The 19,227-nt window shown below is 41.2% G+C and overlaps 1 protein-coding gene across 1 annotated transcript in view; it reads left to right on the top strand.

Annotated features, from left to right (window-relative positions):
- The first annotated feature begins 399 nt into the window (after positions 1–399).
- LOC140564075 (latent-transforming growth factor beta-binding protein 2-like) overlaps positions 400–19,227 on the top strand; it is a 154,840-nt gene continuing 136,012 nt past the window's right edge. The window contains exons 1-2 of the mRNA XM_072689151.1: positions 400–1,097; positions 10,020–10,093. Of these exons, the coding sequence (XP_072545252.1) occupies positions 928–1,097; positions 10,020–10,093 (244 nt within the window). The 5' untranslated portion in view covers positions 400–927. The remainder of the gene's footprint in view (positions 1,098–10,019; positions 10,094–19,227) is intronic.

The raw sequence follows: 19,227 nt of genomic DNA, 5'->3' as shown, positions 1-19,227 counted from the left end.
ATGAAGCCAATTAAAGGTGGCGAGTGAACCACAAAATGCATCAGCATGTTTTCAACGTCCACGTGAAGCTCGAGCCCACAGCCCAGCTGTGCCAGATGCATCTTGAACACAAAGCTACTTGACCGGGCGCGCGCACATATATCACACTGCTGTGCAGCAGCTTTATGGCTCGGTCTCCTCTCTCTCTCTCTCTCTCTCTCTCTCTCTCTCTCTTTCACACACACACACACACTCTCTCTCTCTCTCTCACACACACACACACACAGACAGGGGGAGTCCAGCCCACCTTAAACTTCCTGATGACTTCAGCCCAGAGGAGGCGGCCAGAGCAGCGCGAGCTCCATTCAAACTGCTAGAGGAGCTGCAGCACGAGAGCAGCAGAGCCTGAAACACACACACACACACACGCATACACATACACACGCTCATACAGGCGCGCTCGCCAGCACGAGAAAGGAGCAGAGGCTGAAATACGTACACACACGCCGCCTTCACGAGAGCAGCAAAGCCTGAGACACACACGCGCGCCTCGCCATCACCATGAGCACGGCCGCGCGGCTCCGTTAACGCGCGTAAAGGCGCAGTCGAGCTTAAGGACGCGCTGAAGAGACTTCACTGAGTTACCTGTGAACTATGAGAAGGGGTTTTGAACACGCTGGACATTTCTCGCGTTGCTTGAAACTTGATTTTTTGCACGTGTCTGTGTAGCTATATAATCGTGCGCGCGCGCGTGTGTGTGTGACACCCCAGTCTTACACTGAGAGTGGACTCGCTTGTTTTAAGGCACTTTTAACTGGACTGCACTTCTTGAATCGTCGCTGGATTACTGACCGTCGACCACTTTCTCTCTCTATCTGTCTATCTGTCTATCTGTCTGTCTGTCTGTCTGTCTGTCTATCTGTCTATCTATCCCTCTTCCACCATACGATGGAGCGCCTGTGGTTTCTGCTCCTGCTCTCCCTCAGCCTCTCCCTGGCCGCTGCCCTGGTCAGATCCCCGAGGCAGCTGAGGACGATGGGCAGAGGCCGAAGCAGCGTCAAACCAAGCCCACCTGACCATCAGGAGAGCAAAGCCACATACCCCAAGAAGCTTGTTGGGTAAGCATCACCTCATCTGAACACCCTGTACACCCTGATTAAAATGAAGGTGCTCCAAATGGTTCTCTGAAGCTCTTTAGCAGTTTGAAGGTTCTGCACACTCTCACATCTCTGTTTCAGGCATGCTTCTTTATGGAACCGTATGTGGTTCCTTTCTGGAACTATTTGAGGCATCTTGATTTTTAAGAGTAGGTAGATTAGATTAGAAGTAGCAGGGTCTGAAAGACCAGGTCAATTGGCAAACCCTGACCCGAACTTGGATGTATGTGTTCAGGATGAGAGCAGTCCACTGTTGGAGAAAGTGAGCCTGTTGAACATCTCTCTGTTTGGCCTCCGACCAGTCATATGAGTTCTGCAGAAACCTGTAGGCTACTGAGCTCAGGCTGAGACGAAGGCAGAGCGTGGATGTACTGAATACTGTGATATTTTGCTTCAGAATGAAGAATGATGCAACCCTGTTGAAATGCCACTCAGCATTCTAGATGAACTTCTCCAAGCCTAACCTCTGAAACTGTAACAGTTCTTGGGTTTGGACCTTTGGGCTTTTGGATCCTAATGCACTTCTAGAAAAAAAGGTTCTGAATGGTACTGAAAATGGTTCTTTGACTCCTAACAATAGTTGAACCTTTTTGATACATTAGAGAGCCACCTACACCATCCCTGTATATGAGGACACTTTTAATCACTATAATGCATGCATAGTTGTCATGGTTCCATATAGAACCACTATTATGGAACCACTATTTCCATATAGAACCATAACAATTACCAAAACTGTAATCCTTTTTGGTGCTACATAGACATTTCTTTAGAGAGAACCGTCTGTCCATTTAACCAATCAAATGTCTCCTTAAGTTGCCATGGTTCTTAATACACAACCTTCTTAAGATCTTAAGGCGGTGGTTCTATGTAGAGCCATACCAACTCAAATGGTCTTCGCCTGGCTCTGGCTCTGGCTAATGGTTGAAATTCTTTGTTGAAAGAATGTGATAATAAAAATGGTTCTTTAGCCTATAGAACCAAAAGGTTCCACTTAAAATGAGAATAAAATGTTATACTAATGTAAAACGTATATAGAACCACCTTTGCTAAGAGTGTTACCATTGCCTTTACTCTAAAGCCATTGAAGAACCCCTTACTTATACTTATACTTATATAAGAGTTTAAATGTTGGCTTTACTCAAGAAACCCCAAAGAACCCCCTTTTTGGAACCGTGTAAATGGTTCTTCCATATAATAGAATACTTGAATATGTATATCATTCCTAAAAGTGGTTCTCGGTTGCACCAAAAAGGGTTCCACGATTGCCATAAGTCTGAGAACCCCATTCAGCACTAACTCAACTATTTTGCTAGGAGTGTAGGAGAGGAAATACTTAAGTAACAGTGCTTGTGAATAAGGTTGCCACCTCAAGAGCAGCAGTTGTTCATAAGGTTCTGTATGCAGGGTATTAAACTCCTTTAATTGCTTTTTGGTTCTGTGCCTCCGGCTGTTTGTTAACACGTCGGTGTGAGCAAGCATGTGGGCTTAAAACTACCCTCTTTTCTCGCTTACCCTGCCATCAGCAAATGAAGCTTGAGCTCAGCGTTAAATAGGCTTGGGCTGATATATGACCAGTCCTCTAAACCATTAGCTGGGCAATTCAGTAGTTGGGTAAATAAGTAGTGTGTAGTAAAGGACCTTGAATGAGCGCTGATCCATGACACTGAGTAAAAGGGGAGGGGGAGGGGGGGTTGTTGGGGTGGGATTTGACGGACCTGAGGAATGCACGAGTAAGATCTATTTGTACTGTTAACTAGAGACATTCTGTTGAGCTTCTGATCTCAAAGACACGTCCTATTTGAGTAATTCATAGCAGCTGAGTCTCGTTGCACCGGCATTGTGTGGGCTGTTTCCCCTTTCCATACATTCTTCTACTGTCCTGCTCTTCAAAGCATGTGCACTCAGTTAACTTGATCTCGCTCCATTCATTGCAGCCTGTTCCTGTTCTCAACTGCTCCCAGGTTTGCAATCATCATTTAATCCATAGGTATAAATGAAAATCCCGCTTTGAGGCCTCTATCGTTATGCCAAAAATGCACTGGCAGCTACCGGTGGTAGCATTTGATGTTAGCCCAGCAGCATTCCTTTTGTATGTGCCTTCTCTTGTGACCCACATTGAAGCTATTGTGTGAGCTCGGGCTATTCCTGGTGGTGTGTGAGTGAGTGAGTGAGAGAGACAGAGAGAGAGAAAGAGAGAGAGAGAGAGGAGAGAGAAAATGTTTGTGTGTGTGTGTGAGCGCAAGAGAAAGTGAGAGTGTGTGTTACTGGGGATGCACACAGCCTACAGCCACATGGTTCTCCCTCAAAGCTCTGGCACCCATTTGCACATTCAATTTGTGATCAGAAACACCTGTTTCTCCTGACGGCCATCTCTCCGTGTTGAAAAGCCCTCAAGATTCTTTTTACCTTTTTTTTTTCTGTTCTTTAACCTAAACACATCCATCAGTATGTTCCATCTCCCTTTCTTGTCTCACTCCATGAAGTTGGGGCATCACTAGAGATTTATGGGTAGGAGAGCTAGGCCTTTAATGGGGGGACTGGGGGAAGGCTTGTCCAGGATGAATAAAAGACAAGCTTCCAAAATGTTGGTCATGACGTCGTAGAGTAGCAGCAGGCATAAAATCCATCAAAACGTTATGAAATAACTGAATTTCAGGAGGTGGAACATGCCGGAGGCCTGCCATCTATTCCTACCACCACCCATTCTCCTCCCTGTAAGTCATACGCTAGATGTCCAAAAGTTTGCAGACATCCCTTTTAATGAATGCATTCAGCTACTTTACTGTCACAGATTTGCAGATGCTCAGAGCAAGTGTCTTCTTCAGCTTATCCAGTACTTTTGGGATGAGTTGAGAAATTGTGGATGAGGTGAAGTGGTGATTATCCAACATCCTGACCTCATTAACTTGCTTTTGTAGCTGAGGGCAATCAAATCCTCACAACATTGCTGCAAAATCTAGTATAAAGCCTTCCCTGGATTCTATGAGCCCATTTATGAGCAAAAGAGGGCCTAACTGTAAGTGGTCCGCCATCTGCAGATGGATGTAGGTCATGCTTAGAAAACAGATTTGCTCCACATATTCACCTCTATAGGAGTTCAGCTGCATAGCAGTGTCATAGAGATGACATAATGTGGACAATATCAAGACACAAATATCAGGAGACTTCTTTAAGCCAGTATGTATCTGAGCATGCTTTGGTATATTACTCTTAAAATATGGCCTAGTTTAACACAACATGCCTAAGATATCGGACATTTCTGGGGGATATTCTGTAAAAACCTCGTTTGATTTTGGATTTTAGGCAACCATTGATTCTGTCATTTAACAGACAAATGATCATTGAGACTTCACTCAAAGAACCCAAAATAAAAACAAAGAACCATTCTCGTCTTTTGTTACACTATATGGACAAAAGTATTGGGACACACCTCTTAATAGTTGAATTCAGGTGCTCCATGCACCTAGAAATTCAGTCTGCCCTTACCCACATTAGTGAAGGAATGGGTGGTTCCAGTATGGTACTGTAAGAGGAGGCACCGATGCAACAAATCAGTATTATTTGAAAGGTGGACGTGTTTATGAACCACAGCAGCTCAGCCGCGAAGTTACAGTGAAAACATGTTCTGTGGAGTCACACATCACACTTCTGAATCTTGCAGTCTGATGGACTAGTCTGGGTTTGATGGAGGCCAAAAGAATTGTGCCAACGCTAAAGTTTGGTGGAGGAGGAATAATGCTAGGGGGTTGGTTTTCAGGGCTTGGCCTATAGGCTGCTTAGTTCCAGTGAAGGGAAATCTGAATGCTTCAGCACACCAAGACAATCGTTTGCTTCCTACTTTGTGGAAACAATTTTAGGAAGGTCATTTTCTGCTCCAGCATGAAGGTCCACAAAAGGCAGGGTTGGATGAGTTTGGTGTGGAAGAACTTGATTGGTCCACTAATAGCCCTGACCTCAACCCCTTAAATGAACTGGCAACATGTCCCACAGACACACTCTAAGATTTTGTAGACAGCCTTCCTAGAAGAGAGGGAGCTGTTAGAGCTGCAAAGGGGGACCAACCCTGTATCAATACCTAAGGATTTAGAATGGGATGCCACAAAAGCTCCTGTAGGTTTAAAACAGTGTTTTTTATTCATTATATTTGTGATGTTGTGATTTTTTTCTGCCTTCAGCAGTTTAGCCCCACCCATTTACATGGCAAAAAATGGAATTAGTGAGTCAGCCATGATTGACATGTTTGGTGTCTTTGCTTTAGTTTAGAATGGATGATGCTAGGCTAATGTTGCTAACAAACAGAGTATGTAGACTGTCACCATCTATATATAAATACACGCCCCAAAAATGCATCTTAATATACTCACAATGCATCCAGAGCCTGACTTTTTTTTTGATCCAGACAGTGTGGTTTAGAACACTGTATGAATTGCTTAAGTCTATAAAAACCAAAATAAACTTCCCTGCATATAAATGGCAGGCAGAGATTTTGAGTAACCAGAACCACTTAAACCTCACCACAATATGTGGTATCATTCCGCATTCCAGTCTGAACGTGGAGTAGTGCTTTTCTCTTTTTTCATTTTTCAAGTAAATTAAGATATAAGCATGTATTTACTGAGATGTGATTGTTGACATTCCAAGTCCAGCATTTGTTAACATGTTTAGCCTAGCATATTTAGCCTCTCTAGAATTGTTCATCAGACTATTCATTAAGTGCTTCAACCTAGACTGCTTTTTGAATTTACCAGACCAGAGTAGACCAGACCAGAACCGATTTATGTACACTATATGGACAAAAGTATTGGGACACCTGCTCATTCATGGTTTCCTATGCAATCAAGGGTATTAAAAAGAAGTTTATCCACATTTTGTTGGAGTGACTGTCTCTGCTGTCCAGAGAAGGCTCTGTATTAGATTTCGGAGCATTGCTGTGAGGATTTGATTTCTTTCAGCGACGAGAGCAAGTTAGTGAGGTCAGGATGTTGGATGATCCTCTCACCACCTCACCCCCAACTCCCCAACACATCTCGGAAGTACTGGATGTAGCACCATTCATCATTCCAGAAAACACTCCACAGCTCAATACTGGGGGGCTTTATACCCCCCCTCACGCCTACACCTGGCATTAGGCATAGTGCCAATAGGTCCATGTTTATCTGCTCCAGAGAGGCCTATTCTACTGATAATATTCTATTGATAATATTTCTAGCTGTTTGATTGTGTATTTGCACATCTGTGTCAACAGTCGGTCCAACTTAGTGAATGCATTCATTAGAAGAGGTGTCCACAAATATTTGGACATATGGTAAGCCACTGTTCACAAATCAGCCTGTTATTTACTAAAGCAAGGTTCACCTTAAGAGAACCTGTGATTGTTTTTGTTACCCACATGACCACATGTCTGTAGTGGACTTTGGGAAAAGTGTAGGATATGTGCCTTCAGGTCTTAGTTTTTCCCTCAGCATCAGTTTAAAGTTTCTCTTTCTCTTTGAGTAAGTGCCCTGCTGAACTCCAGCCAGCGGTATTGCTAAAGTAAAAAGAACAGAATGAAACAGGTGTCATAAATTATTAGTCACTACGTTTGGGAGCTTTTTTTCATGCTCATTAACTGTGACTAAATCATCTTTCGGTTACTTGTTTGAGCATGTTTGGAGAACACATTTCTCCGAAACCTCTTGCTGCTCTCTGACTCATTTGTTTCTGTCTCACTGGCATTTAAAGTTACTGCTCACACTCTGTATCGGAAAAGCTTTGAACTGGGCCATTCTTAGGGATGTCTCTGACATCATGGCAGCATATGTTACAGGCCTCACCAGTCTTATCCACAAAGGACCCCTTAAACAGCCTAGAAAGTATTATTTGAAACTTCTATTACCAAAGAATAGCCCCACCAGTTTGTACAGAAGCCTCTGTAGTTACTGAGTAATACACCTTAGTGTGTAATAAGCCTTTGATCCAGCAGTTGCACACCGACCCTTTGTGGATAAGATTGGTAACCCCTCAAACAAGATCTTGGGTTGCATAATTCATTTTTCTACTTCATTAGGACGACTTTTGGTTCCACAAAGAAGCATGTATGTAATAGGGAAGTGTGATGAATCTTTAATCACTCAATGGAAAGTTTCTTTACCAATATAAGTGAAGAGCTGTGTTTCAGAAACTGTGCCATATTCACTGTCCCCTACACTGGAAAATCCAGATCACTATATAGAGCACTGTTATAGGGAAAAGAATTCAATGCATGTGAGCTCACATGGACAATCTAAATGTTGGCCTTCCTCAGAGAAGCTGCACACAAATATTCAAACAAATGTTCAATGTGCATGCACAATAGTCACCTCGCAGGGTGTGCAATGTCATGTAAATCAAATTTGTTTTGGTACAAGTTTTATGTTTTTTTTTAAAGACATATATAACGGATGAAGATTATATTTATCTTTCCAATATCATTTATATTACTTCATTATTAATATCACGTCATGTTGGATCATTTACTTCTGTACAAATCAGTTGAAATTTCCTATATATTTTTAATATTGCCATTAATATTGTTTATTCCGGTGGTACACAAACATTTGTAGTATGCAGAAGCCATTGCAGTCAGTTTTCACCTAAACTGATCCAAAGCTACTAATGAGACTCTTGTGGGAAGCAGACTAAAGTACTTTATCACCACTAACCTGATATGCACTGAGGGGAATTACTCAGTCCAGTATAGTGAGTATCAGAACACAGCAGAACTAGCAAACACCACATACAGTGCAGAAGGCCAGCCTATCTTTACGTGGCAATGGTAAAGTGTCACACATCTCCCTGAAAATCCGACCCATGACTCAAAAATCATGAAGTCATCATTCAAACACGTTTGCTGAAATATAGAGCTGGGGCTAGGCCTCTATGATAGACAGCAAATCATTCAAACTACTTTAGCATGTGTTGGTTAAGTTAGACCACCCAAACAAACTATGCAGGAAGAACTTTTTTCACAGTTCAGACTTTCAGGAAGGGGCAAAACAGCTGTCAACCAACTGCTCTCCAAAGCTCACTCACTGGTAGCCAGTCAGGCACATCTAAGAGACATTGGTTTATGAGTGGTGGACCACTTAGCACCACCATAGCAACCACATGGGATATAATAGCGACTGCCTTGCAACAGTATAGAACCCATGTAGCAACCCAACCATTTAGAATACCATAGCAATTGCTTTGCTATGCTTTGCTAACACCATGACAACGTCCAAGAATAAGAGAAAAGCTACACCATAGCATTCACTTAGCGAACCACTTCACAACACATAGCGATCACCTGGGATAAAAAAGCAACCACCTTGCAACACTAAAGAACCCGTCTAGCAACCACTTAGCAACACCACAGCAACCACCTAGGGTATCTTAGCAAGCACCTAGCAACACTATAGCAATCAAATTAAAACTAATTCAGTTGTATAGCGATTTTACAGCTAACGAAGCAGCTTTACTGTGATCCAGTAATAGGACAAGAAGTCAAGAAAACATAACCTCCTCTCCCAGTGAGCAACCACTTAGCAACATCATAGCAACCACCAAGAATAGGTTAGCAAGCACCTAGCAACACAATAGCAATCACACAACAACCACTTCACAAGACCACAGGGATCACCCGGAATTCCAAAGCAACCACCTTGCAACACTATACAACCCATCTAGCAACCACTTAGCAACACCATAACAACCACCAAGGATAAGTTACCAAGCACCCAGCAACACAATAGCAATTACACAACAACCACATTGCAACACCATAGTGATCACCTGGGATACCAAAGCAACCACCGTGCAACACTATACAACCCATCTAGCAACCACTTAGCAACACCATAACAACCACCAAGTATAAGTTAGCAAGCACCTAGCAATACCATAGCAATCACCTGGGATAGCGTATACATTTGTTTTTTGGCATACACTATACAACTGATTTAGCAACCACTTAGTAACACCATAGCAGCACCCTAGGATAAGTTAGCAAGCACCTAGCAACACCATAGCAACCACCTAGCAAAAACAGCTTCACCATAATGACCAAGCTTTCTTAGTGTACATTTCTAGTTCAAAAACCTCACAAATCCTCAAACGTATACCTTAAAACCTAAAACCTTTAATGAACTTGACTCACAGTGTAATTACAGTCAGTATCACCAGACATCTAATAGGAATTTATTAATAATTAATCTGCATTGTTTCCAATACAGCATGTCTTTGGCTATGCCATTCAGCCTGTAATATTTACACACAAGATGTTCCAGGTCACAACTCTTACATTTAGCAGCCCTTAAGTCGAATTTGTGCCTCTTCATGTTGCTGTGGGCAGCCGTTTAAGTCATGGAGAGTCATGTTTGTGGACGAAGCTATGCCAGGAATGCAGTTATTGCAGTATTAAACTTGTCATCCTTCATTTGAGAGGAGATTTATGCACGGCACAGGGTGCTTTTCATATCCACGGCCGCTGCCGTCTCTCCCTCAGTGTTTCAGATAACCTCAGTATTTGTTTTCCCGTCGCTCCCCATGCATAACACAGAGGCGGCCTGCGTGGAACCACAGCACCAGCTAGAATTACGCACCCCGCTCGAAAATGTTATTGAATCAAATACAATTTACGTGTAATTCTCCGAGGTGTTCTTTTCCTGGCCTCGCCACATCAGAGCAAGCTGAAACCATAATGACCAGCTTCGTGAAAATCTGTAGAACGTTGAAGTCTTGGGTTTAGCCTTGAATTAGGGACCTCAAGCTAGGTTACGGACACGGAGGCCTTTATTCCAGTTGAAGTTTTGAAAAGCTGTACCGCTCTGTGCTGCACTTGATTTGGTCTTAACAGATGGGTGTAACCTTTTACTCCTGCAGGCCACATGTGTGTGGGGGTCAGCAGTGCTGTTCGGGATGGGCTGTTGCACCTGGGACGAACCGCTGCATCAAGCGTAAGTGCCACTTTCTTTTATTCTGCCCTGTAGTTAGAGTAGGGCTTTTTTTATGATACATTATTTGATGGTCTCTGAGGTTGAAAAAATGTTGACCAGGTATTGCCAAGAGGATTGAACTCATGATGTTCAGAACTTTACACTTTTGCAAATAAAATGTGCTTCAAATGGTGCATTGAACAATGCCATAGAGAACCCACTTTTGGTTCTAGAAAGAACCATGTTTGTAATAGAGAATAGAAGAACCATATGAAGACCTAAATAACCTCACTTGCTGTAAAGGCCCTTCACACTCACACATACACTATATGGACAAAAGTATTGGGACACCTGCTCAATCATTTTGTCTTCTGAAATCAAGGACATTCAATAAGAGTTTATCCTGCTTATGTTGGAGTAACTGTCTTCACTGTCCATGAAAAGCTTTCTACTAGATTGTGGAGCATTGCTGTGATGATTTGATTGCATTCAGCAACAAGAGCATTAGTGCGGTCAGGATGTTGAATGATCAGTGACCACCCCACCTCATCCTCAACTCCCCAACTCATCCCAAAAGTATTGGATGGAGCACCATCTATTATTCCAGAGAACACAGTACCACTACTACACAGTTCAGTGCTGGGGGATGTTATACCCCTCAAGCCCACGTTGGGCATTAGGCAGGGTGGCAGTACTTCTACACAGGGACTAGTGCAATGAGGGCCTGAAGTTAAATGCTCTAATTAGAAGGGGTATCCATAAAAATTTGGACATATAGTGTACATCGCTATTACGAACATCGTTCTTCTATGGTATTGTTCAAAGCATCATTTGAACACCTTGGTTTTAAGAGTGTAGATAATCACGCCACTTGTTAATGAAACATGCAATTGGTCAGCATGGTTCTTTAAGTGGTCACAGTATTTTCATAAAACCAACCAATGCAGTTTATCATGATATCAACATCATCTTGCCCCCCCGAGCCACGGTCTCCCAGGCAGTGGACAGAGCGCCTAGTGCTCATTTCATACAGTAAAAGAATGTTTTCTCAGGCTCTGCATATAGAGAAGAAACCTGCTCTTGCAATTATTTTTGAATTACAGATGAAGGCTAGTTGTGCATGTTTCTTATCAACGTTATGAGACCACCGCTTTACTCAAACATCCTTCTGCATGCCTAAAGTCCCTGGAGTCGAGTGTGTACATCAGATTTGTAGAGGAAGGGATTTCATTTTCAGATTTAAATGGTTTCTATGCGCTGAAATCCTTTGTAATGTGTGCCTCATCCAGCCTCATCCATACTGTATAACATAACATGACTTCTCCACACTGTATACAGTATGTAACCAAGTGGATGTTTTGAAATATTACATAATTCCATAAACAGTGCTGTTAAGACACTGTCTTGCAAGGCAAAGTGGCATGCCTGCAAATGTACTGTTAGCTCAGGATTATGGTCCCAGAATAAGCCATGTTGGACGCCACATTGAGTTCCACACTGTGTTCATCTTAGGGCATGAATTACCAGCCCTCAGCATCTGGCTCACACAGCTCTCGTCTGTAGTGTAAAAAGAGCCCTGACACAGGCTCTTAATTATGGGTGTAGCTCCACTTTTTATTTGACCACAGCAATATTGGATACCTTAATTGCAGTGTAATTAAAAGCTAAAGGGCAGATAATGCAGTAGGAGGGGAGAATAATGATCCACTTTTTTAAAAGTGCAATTTCACCAGAATGTTAACAGCTTTCAAGTGTTGCTCTACTTTCTGTTTGTAATTGTGTCTTTGGCCTTTTAGAAAGCTTCTGACTGAACACTACAAGCTCTGGGAAAACGTGTAGTGTTACAGTACTGGCTGTACTGGACTGCCTCTGCTCTGTACTGTGATGTTTTGCTGGCTAAAGCTGGTGAGAAAGTTTCAGTACCAAAGCTTGATACTGGTGGATGTGGGTGTGGCCTATAGCAGACATGGGTGAGAGGTGCTAAAAGTGGGAATACTTACTGACCTCAACACTAACAATGAAGCACGGATGTTAAAAGCAGGCATGTTGAATGTAATTCATGTAATTAATGTAGTCAGCAGTAATCAGTCCAGATTCTATAGCACACATACTTACTAGCTCATAGATGCTTATAAGACTGACCACTGAGGTCTTGGAAATTGGATTCTGAATGACATGGAATTCTTTGATGGTAAGTAGTGTTGAAGGAATTCAGTTGGTACCATTGAAGTGCATACCATAGAGTTTTGATACCCAGCCCCAACCCTGATGGCATATAGTGATCAAACCCCTCCAAAATAAACCAGATGTCACTGATGTTGGACAGTTGTCTGTTAGCAGGGGTTGACTCTGTCCTGTGGTGTGTGAAACTGTGGACCAGCTGATTAGTACTGGTTAACATTTAACAGGTTTGTGTTGTTAAATTGATGTTTTAATGTTTAATGAGTTATGAATTAAAATTTATTTACTTGTTAGTTAATTAGACTGATGTGGAACAGACATTTGACACCATGGGACACTATACTACTGTTATATCGCCCAGTTTATTCTCTTTTAGCCTAAATAGAAAAAGGACTGGAATTGTTAATAATAAGTTAACTTTTCAGTAGTTTGGAGTCTATAAGGGGTAGAAAGGATCTGGGGTTGTCTATTTATATTATATGAATCTGAGATTATTAGTATGTGACTAGCAGATACATAAGTACAGTGAAGAACCTTAGTGGAAGACTATTTTAAATATTTAGGTGCTTTCAGCAATGATTGCTTTAAAAAAAGCATCTTGTTCATTTTATATTTACAGATTTATGTGTTGGGTAAATACAGGATTCAGAAGAGCTGTAAGCTTTACAAGCACAGCGTACATGCATGACTTTTTGTTTTTATTAATGATCAGCACTTATTGATTTATAGGTTTATATTATTTATAGGTTTTTCAGCCATAATCACAATAGTAGTAACAGTGATTCCAGACATGTTGGTTAATCTGAGGTCTGAAAGACCTAGAAAACGTTCACAGAGAACTGCTCAGGTCTCTGTGATTTGTATATATAATGTATTTTTCACAAAAACCAAAAAATAGCCAAAAATATTGTCTGTTTTATAAATATTATATTTCTGTTAAAACATTTCTCTGTTTTCTGAACAGAGATGTAAAAATGATTATTTGTATTTATGGTATTTTACTATTACAGGAACTGCATTCAGCCTTTAAGGAGGTTACAGTTGTTTATTGTCATGGTTTGACTCTGTTGACTGGTTTTCACTGTAAAGAGTAGCTATGCAGCATTCTTTTACACATTTTATAGATAGCAGTCAAACTTTAGACACCAAACACATTTTCACTGATTGGCTAAATTTGGGGACACGTATCATACACAGGTGCCAGTAAAGATGCACTCACAGAACTGTCATACGCATTTAAACAGCTTGGTGCTTGGAGGAAGCATGTTGGCTCTGAGCGAAATTAGCGCGAAATTATCTTCTCCAGAAAAACGTGAATGCATCAACTGGTAGTTTGCAGGATCGCTTTTTTATGTACATCTGGTCTCTTTTAGTTCTTGGCTCCTGGCCAGGTGGGACTGTACCCTACCATCAGCTGACTAAAGGCCAATTCTGGGGCCAGGGGCCAGGAGCTCAGGGCCAACACTAGCGCCATGGTTCCTGGCCTGGAAGACCTCACACTGGAGACCTCCACTGAGATGGAAGCTTCTTCATGTTACATGCACACACACTTAGCCACTGGTATGCATGCTGTTTCCCCTTACACACATACACTTAGCTCCAAATTCATATCGATATGTCTCAGGAATGTAAGACCAATCAAGAAATATGCATATTTGCACACACACACCCCCAGAGACTGGCAGCAAGTATGACTGTGGGGGGGATTAGAGTTGGAGGAAGGCAGGTCGCTAGAGAAAACATGCGCACAGTGGGGGAAAGCAAAGGAACAGACTGTCATCTGTGCCATTTGTGAAAACATTTTATGCTGGGATCGCTTCTTTACCTCCCAGAATTCCATACGAGGGAGCTGGACATGTGATATTAAAACTGTCAGTGGTGAGCTTTTTCCCATTAGGCCGGATCTGATGTCTAGAATTATGGTAGTAATTCTTGCTGTGACTGGTCTCTCGAACAGTGAGAACAGCGAGAGAGTGTTATGTAAAAAAACACAGACTTGCAGATGGGGCTGGTTTTGGATGGGGTCTGCACCTACGGAGGTCCAGTTTTGGGTGGTATAAACGAGTAATAGAAAGACCACTAAAAACAGATCTAATAAACCCTATTTCGTTGCTGCTGTGTAGGCACAGTGGTCCTTTAGTGCCTGTAATAATAATATGTAAGGGGCTGTCGCTGCTATTTTTGTATTTTTGCCCCATGGGATGTTCTCTCAAACTGCAATAGTGGAAGGAACTTTCTAGAATGAACCATCAACTTTGAATTACTAAGAATAATAATAAATACTCGGTGATCCATGCTGATTTTTTGCTGCTAGTATATTTCCAGTTCATTCAAATAATGTTTTATTATCTCAAATTGTACTTACTTGAAGAGTAATAATTAATAACAAGAAATCTCAAAAATCAAGTCATTATTATAGTCCAAATATAGAGAAAATGTCATTATTTTGGGATGAAAATCAAACTCTCAGCATAATGAATATATGTCAGAACATGGCTATACCGAGGGAAATTTATTTATTTATATATTTATATATATATATATATATATATATATATATATATATATATATATATTTTTTTTTTTTTTTTTTTTTATTAATGGAATTGTTCATTTCTCCATATGTGTGCAGTATGCATTATGCTACAAGCACACACTCTTAAACTACATGCGCCACAAATGATCTTTGATGATCTCAGCCCGGAGCCCCTATTCTATTTCCAGACAGTATATCCCTTAGAGTCGGGGTAACGAACTGCTGAGGTACACTTAATGCACTTAATGTAATTACACAAAGCATAACTGACATGGCTAGGCTAAGTAACACCTATTTAATAGTAGTTACCCTGTTATTGCATGTGTTGTTAATGTGTAATTGTTCATTTCTCCGTATGTGTGCAGTATGCAATATGCTACAATCACTACACTCCTAAACTTCATCCGCCACAAATGATCTTTGATGATCTCAGCCTGGAGCCCCTGTACTATTTCCAGGCAGTATATCCCCTTGAGCCAGGGTTAGCATTGCTGAGACTAATGCAGGTGGAAGAGTGATCATAATTATCCTCTTCGGCAGTTGGGCTGTGTCGAGAAAACATTCCGGATGTTTTACTCAATTTGCTGTAGTGATAAACACATCTGAGAAGTGCAAGAGCTTGTTGTTCTCTTCATTCCTTTTCAGTTTACAATCTGTGTGGTGAACAAACAAGTCCATTATGGCCAAATAGTTGAGGGTATGTTTATTTATTTTTTTCGCCTGTTTGTTTACTAGCACTTCACAACCCAGTCCAGTCCATCTGTTACTTTTATTGAAGGTCTCCATCGCAGGTGAGATTCTTCTGAATTCTTGTTTCTGTCCAGAGCAATTAAAACCAGGCCGAATTCCTGGGCCCACTGGCAATCACAACTGGTTACCTTTGCTTATAGGTATGTTAACTATAGGCAAAGATTAACAGCCTTAAAGCTTAAATGAGCAGGATTAGCTTTACCTGGCTGCAGTAATTTAACTGATCACTGACAAGATTAGTGATTTTAATCCAGTGTGAATCTGCAATCTGCAGTGATCATTCCTGAAGTGAACTGAATGGCCTTCTGTAACTGACTGAAACCTGGAGCTGGCTTAGTAACTGCAGTCCTGTTCAGAACAAGCTAACATGCTGATAAAATAACAGAAATATCATGCAAGGCCTCGCAAACTCTCCAAAATGGCAACTTTACAGGGCAAGTAAAAGCCCCGCTTTACTTTCATTGGAAGTTAGAGCATTTCTATTAAAATCTGCACACAATGCAGAGAACCGCCGGCAGATTTTATTACATCACAATTATGTTGAAAAGTGAAAACCGGCAAAATGGAGATGCAAGATTTTTGCAAGGCAGTAGCAATATGGCAGAACTAGCCCAGTTCTGGCTGTGCTTTTTAGAATACCGAGGTATTAGAGTAATTAGAGACTAATTTAGAACTCAGAACTCCACTCAGATCAATACTGTCTTCTGCTGTGCACAGACTGCAGCTCAGAAGACAGACCAGAGCCATATTCCAGCAGTGTATGATATCACGCTGCTCCACGTCAGCAAAACCATCACATGAAGCATCCAGCAGCTTCACTCCCCACATAGCTCATCACTGAGCACTCCACCCCTCTCTGAACTTTAATAGAATAACGGACTGAGCATATTAGTAAACTTCGTCTTCACTGACGTCTGCTGCATGGTAGAAAAGCCATATATCCACAACCTGAGGCTGATTAAACAATGCAGATTTATTTATTGAGTTATAATAAAGTCACTGAGGTGAGGAATGTCTAGTCTGGCCGGTCAGTTTATGATGTTTAAGGCCTTAATAATACATCTAAAGTTTTGCCAAGCAGCTTTACAAGCAAGTTTACTAGCATTACACTAGTGCTTACATGCTTACTGACATAGCAATGAGCATTCAGCACTGTCAAATTCCACCCCTTATTCAGTGAGAGCAAGGCTCCTGTTACTACGGTAGGTAGTGATGGATACCCATAGCTTATTCTGTTTAGAATTATCTGCAATCCTTCAGTGCAAAAACACACTTTGGCATGTTTCTTTCAGACAGCGTTACACCTTTCACACCATTCATCTTCATTAGCAGCATAACAGCATTAGCAGTTAGCCCTAAAGCAGGAAGAGAAGTTACTTTTCTTCTGCTGTCTTTGACCTGTCGGACCTCAGCAGGTAGCATAATAAAGTACCAGATATTCTTACTCACATTCTCCTTTTCTCTCACTTCAACCTTTTTCCAGTCACTGTCTCCTTTTGGCCCTTGCTCATCACTGGCCACGGAAACAAGACTTTCTTTAAAATCAGTTTGTGTACATTTTAGCCTCAAAATCCATCCGAAAGCTATAAAATCCCATTGGGTCTTTTATTATTTGTGTTATTTGTGTTTCTGATTCGTTCAGAGATGTGTGGTTCAACACCACAACACTGTGTTGGTTGCTTGCTGTACATGGTGGATGCGGGTCACCATCATAACTAGCTTTAGATTCTCTGACGTTTGTAAAGCCACTATTATTATCACCACTATTAACTATCTGTTGTATCTGGTTTGGTCATTTTTATCATTAATGTTTAAATAGTTCTGATCAGAGGAGGATGGGTCCCCCTTGTGAGTCTTGGTTCCTCCCAAGGTTTCGCCGTTGGCTTGCTCACTGGGGGTCTTTGATCCTTCATGTCTTACGTTATTTCTTTTTTTGTCTTTGTCTTTTATTAATTACTAATTATATAAAGCTGCTTTGTGACGACAACAGTTGTAGAAAGCTATACAAATAACTCTGACTTGACTTGACTTGACTAGCTAGGTCTCCCTCAATCACACTTTGTTACTATGGTAGGAAGGTGACACTTGGAGGAGAACAGTAATTACTAATTGTGTTATATCATCTCATAGACATCCATGTTGGCTAGCATCTCTATGACTAATGTGAGGAGAAGGAGGGTCATCGGTTCTCTTGGACTTCTGGCTATGCATGACTGTGGCATTGCCAGCAAATCTTATTCATGACTGGTATGGTTTCTGCCATAAATCAAGCTCTTGTTAGCCTAATTTTTGCTTTTGATTCGATGCGCCCATGTAGTAATTGTGGGCTGATGCTGAGTTCAATAAATGCTTCCTTAAATATGGTTTTGAAATATCAGTCAAATCTAAACGTAGGCCTGATGCTAATAAATAATGATTCCAAAATCATCGTAGATTATTAGTTTTTATATATTACGCAATATGTAAAGCACATCATGCATTATTATACAGATAAGCCCATTATTATATTAGTTTTGAATATAAACCACTATCAGGTATTATAATTTTCTAAATAACTGAGATTAGCAATATGAAACTACCCCAGAAAACAGCATACCTGCATTAAGCTCTCAATTGGGACCTGTCCAAGTTTGGATCATGACCTCATTGTGTGTATATTTGAGAGAGAGGGGCAGGGATGAAGCAAAGGGTAATTTTAACAGGTTCTACACACTTCACCATGTGTCTACCAGCTGGTTATGAATCAAGGACCTCAGTGCGTGAGTGCTTGAATCTGAGGTTCATGAGCAGTTCTGTCTGATGAAGAATGTCAGAACTGAATGAACTGCTGTGCTTAACACATGATTCCTCTTAGCTTGTTTAGAAGACTAAACATTTTGAAATACCCTGATTATTAAATATAGTGAAGAAAAATTGAGAAACACTGTGGGACACACTTCCCATACATGACCTATGGAAAGGCATTTAAAACAGGTTGGCCTCTCTTGTAAGCCTGTTGAGTTAAGACTGAGGTAATTTGCTACGCAGACAGTCATGGAGCCCTTTCAGTTCTTTACTAGACCTGGGTGAGTTAGCAGAGGGGTTACACAGTTCACAGCGCAGGGGCATAACTCTTTCTGACAGACTGGAGAGTTTTATGGGCCATCAGACAGAGCCTGAAATTAATACACACCATAGCAAGAGGCCATCGTTACCCTCTCCAGGCTGCTGACATGCTTTCAATTAGTTAGACAGACCAGGATTGCTGGTTTGTTACTCTCACTTCCAATCTGTGAGTTGGGTGATTATTTCACCAACGTTTTATGGATCAATATTCATGATTGGCAGCTTCAGTAATTTTGAGTTTATGATCACATGAAACAACGAATTCCGGCCCAGATTCTCACGGATTAGTTTCTTAATAAAGGTGCTGTTGTTTTACTCTAACCCTGAGAAACCTGCAGTAATGTAGAAAGATACTCTGTAGTCTGAGAACAGTGTCGTGTTTTGGCCGATGCTAATATTAGCTCATTTTGACTCTGCTTAACACTTCATTCACAACTGGATTCCTATTTGTGTTTATTATTTACAAATATTTATGTGCAGTGAAAGTCAAAGACAATTTAAATATAGACACATTGAGCTTGTTTTTACAATACTTCCTAAGTTTTCTGTTCATTTAATGACTATATCAATCCATTTAAAGTTG

The sequence above is a fragment of the Salminus brasiliensis genome, chromosome 10 (genome assembly GCF_030463535.1).
Source record: "Salminus brasiliensis chromosome 10, fSalBra1.hap2, whole genome shotgun sequence".
Classification (NCBI taxonomy): domain Eukaryota; kingdom Metazoa; phylum Chordata; class Actinopteri; order Characiformes; family Bryconidae; genus Salminus; species Salminus brasiliensis.
The sequence above is the reverse complement of the archived record's forward strand: the minus strand, read 5'-3'. Positions and strand labels throughout refer to the sequence as shown.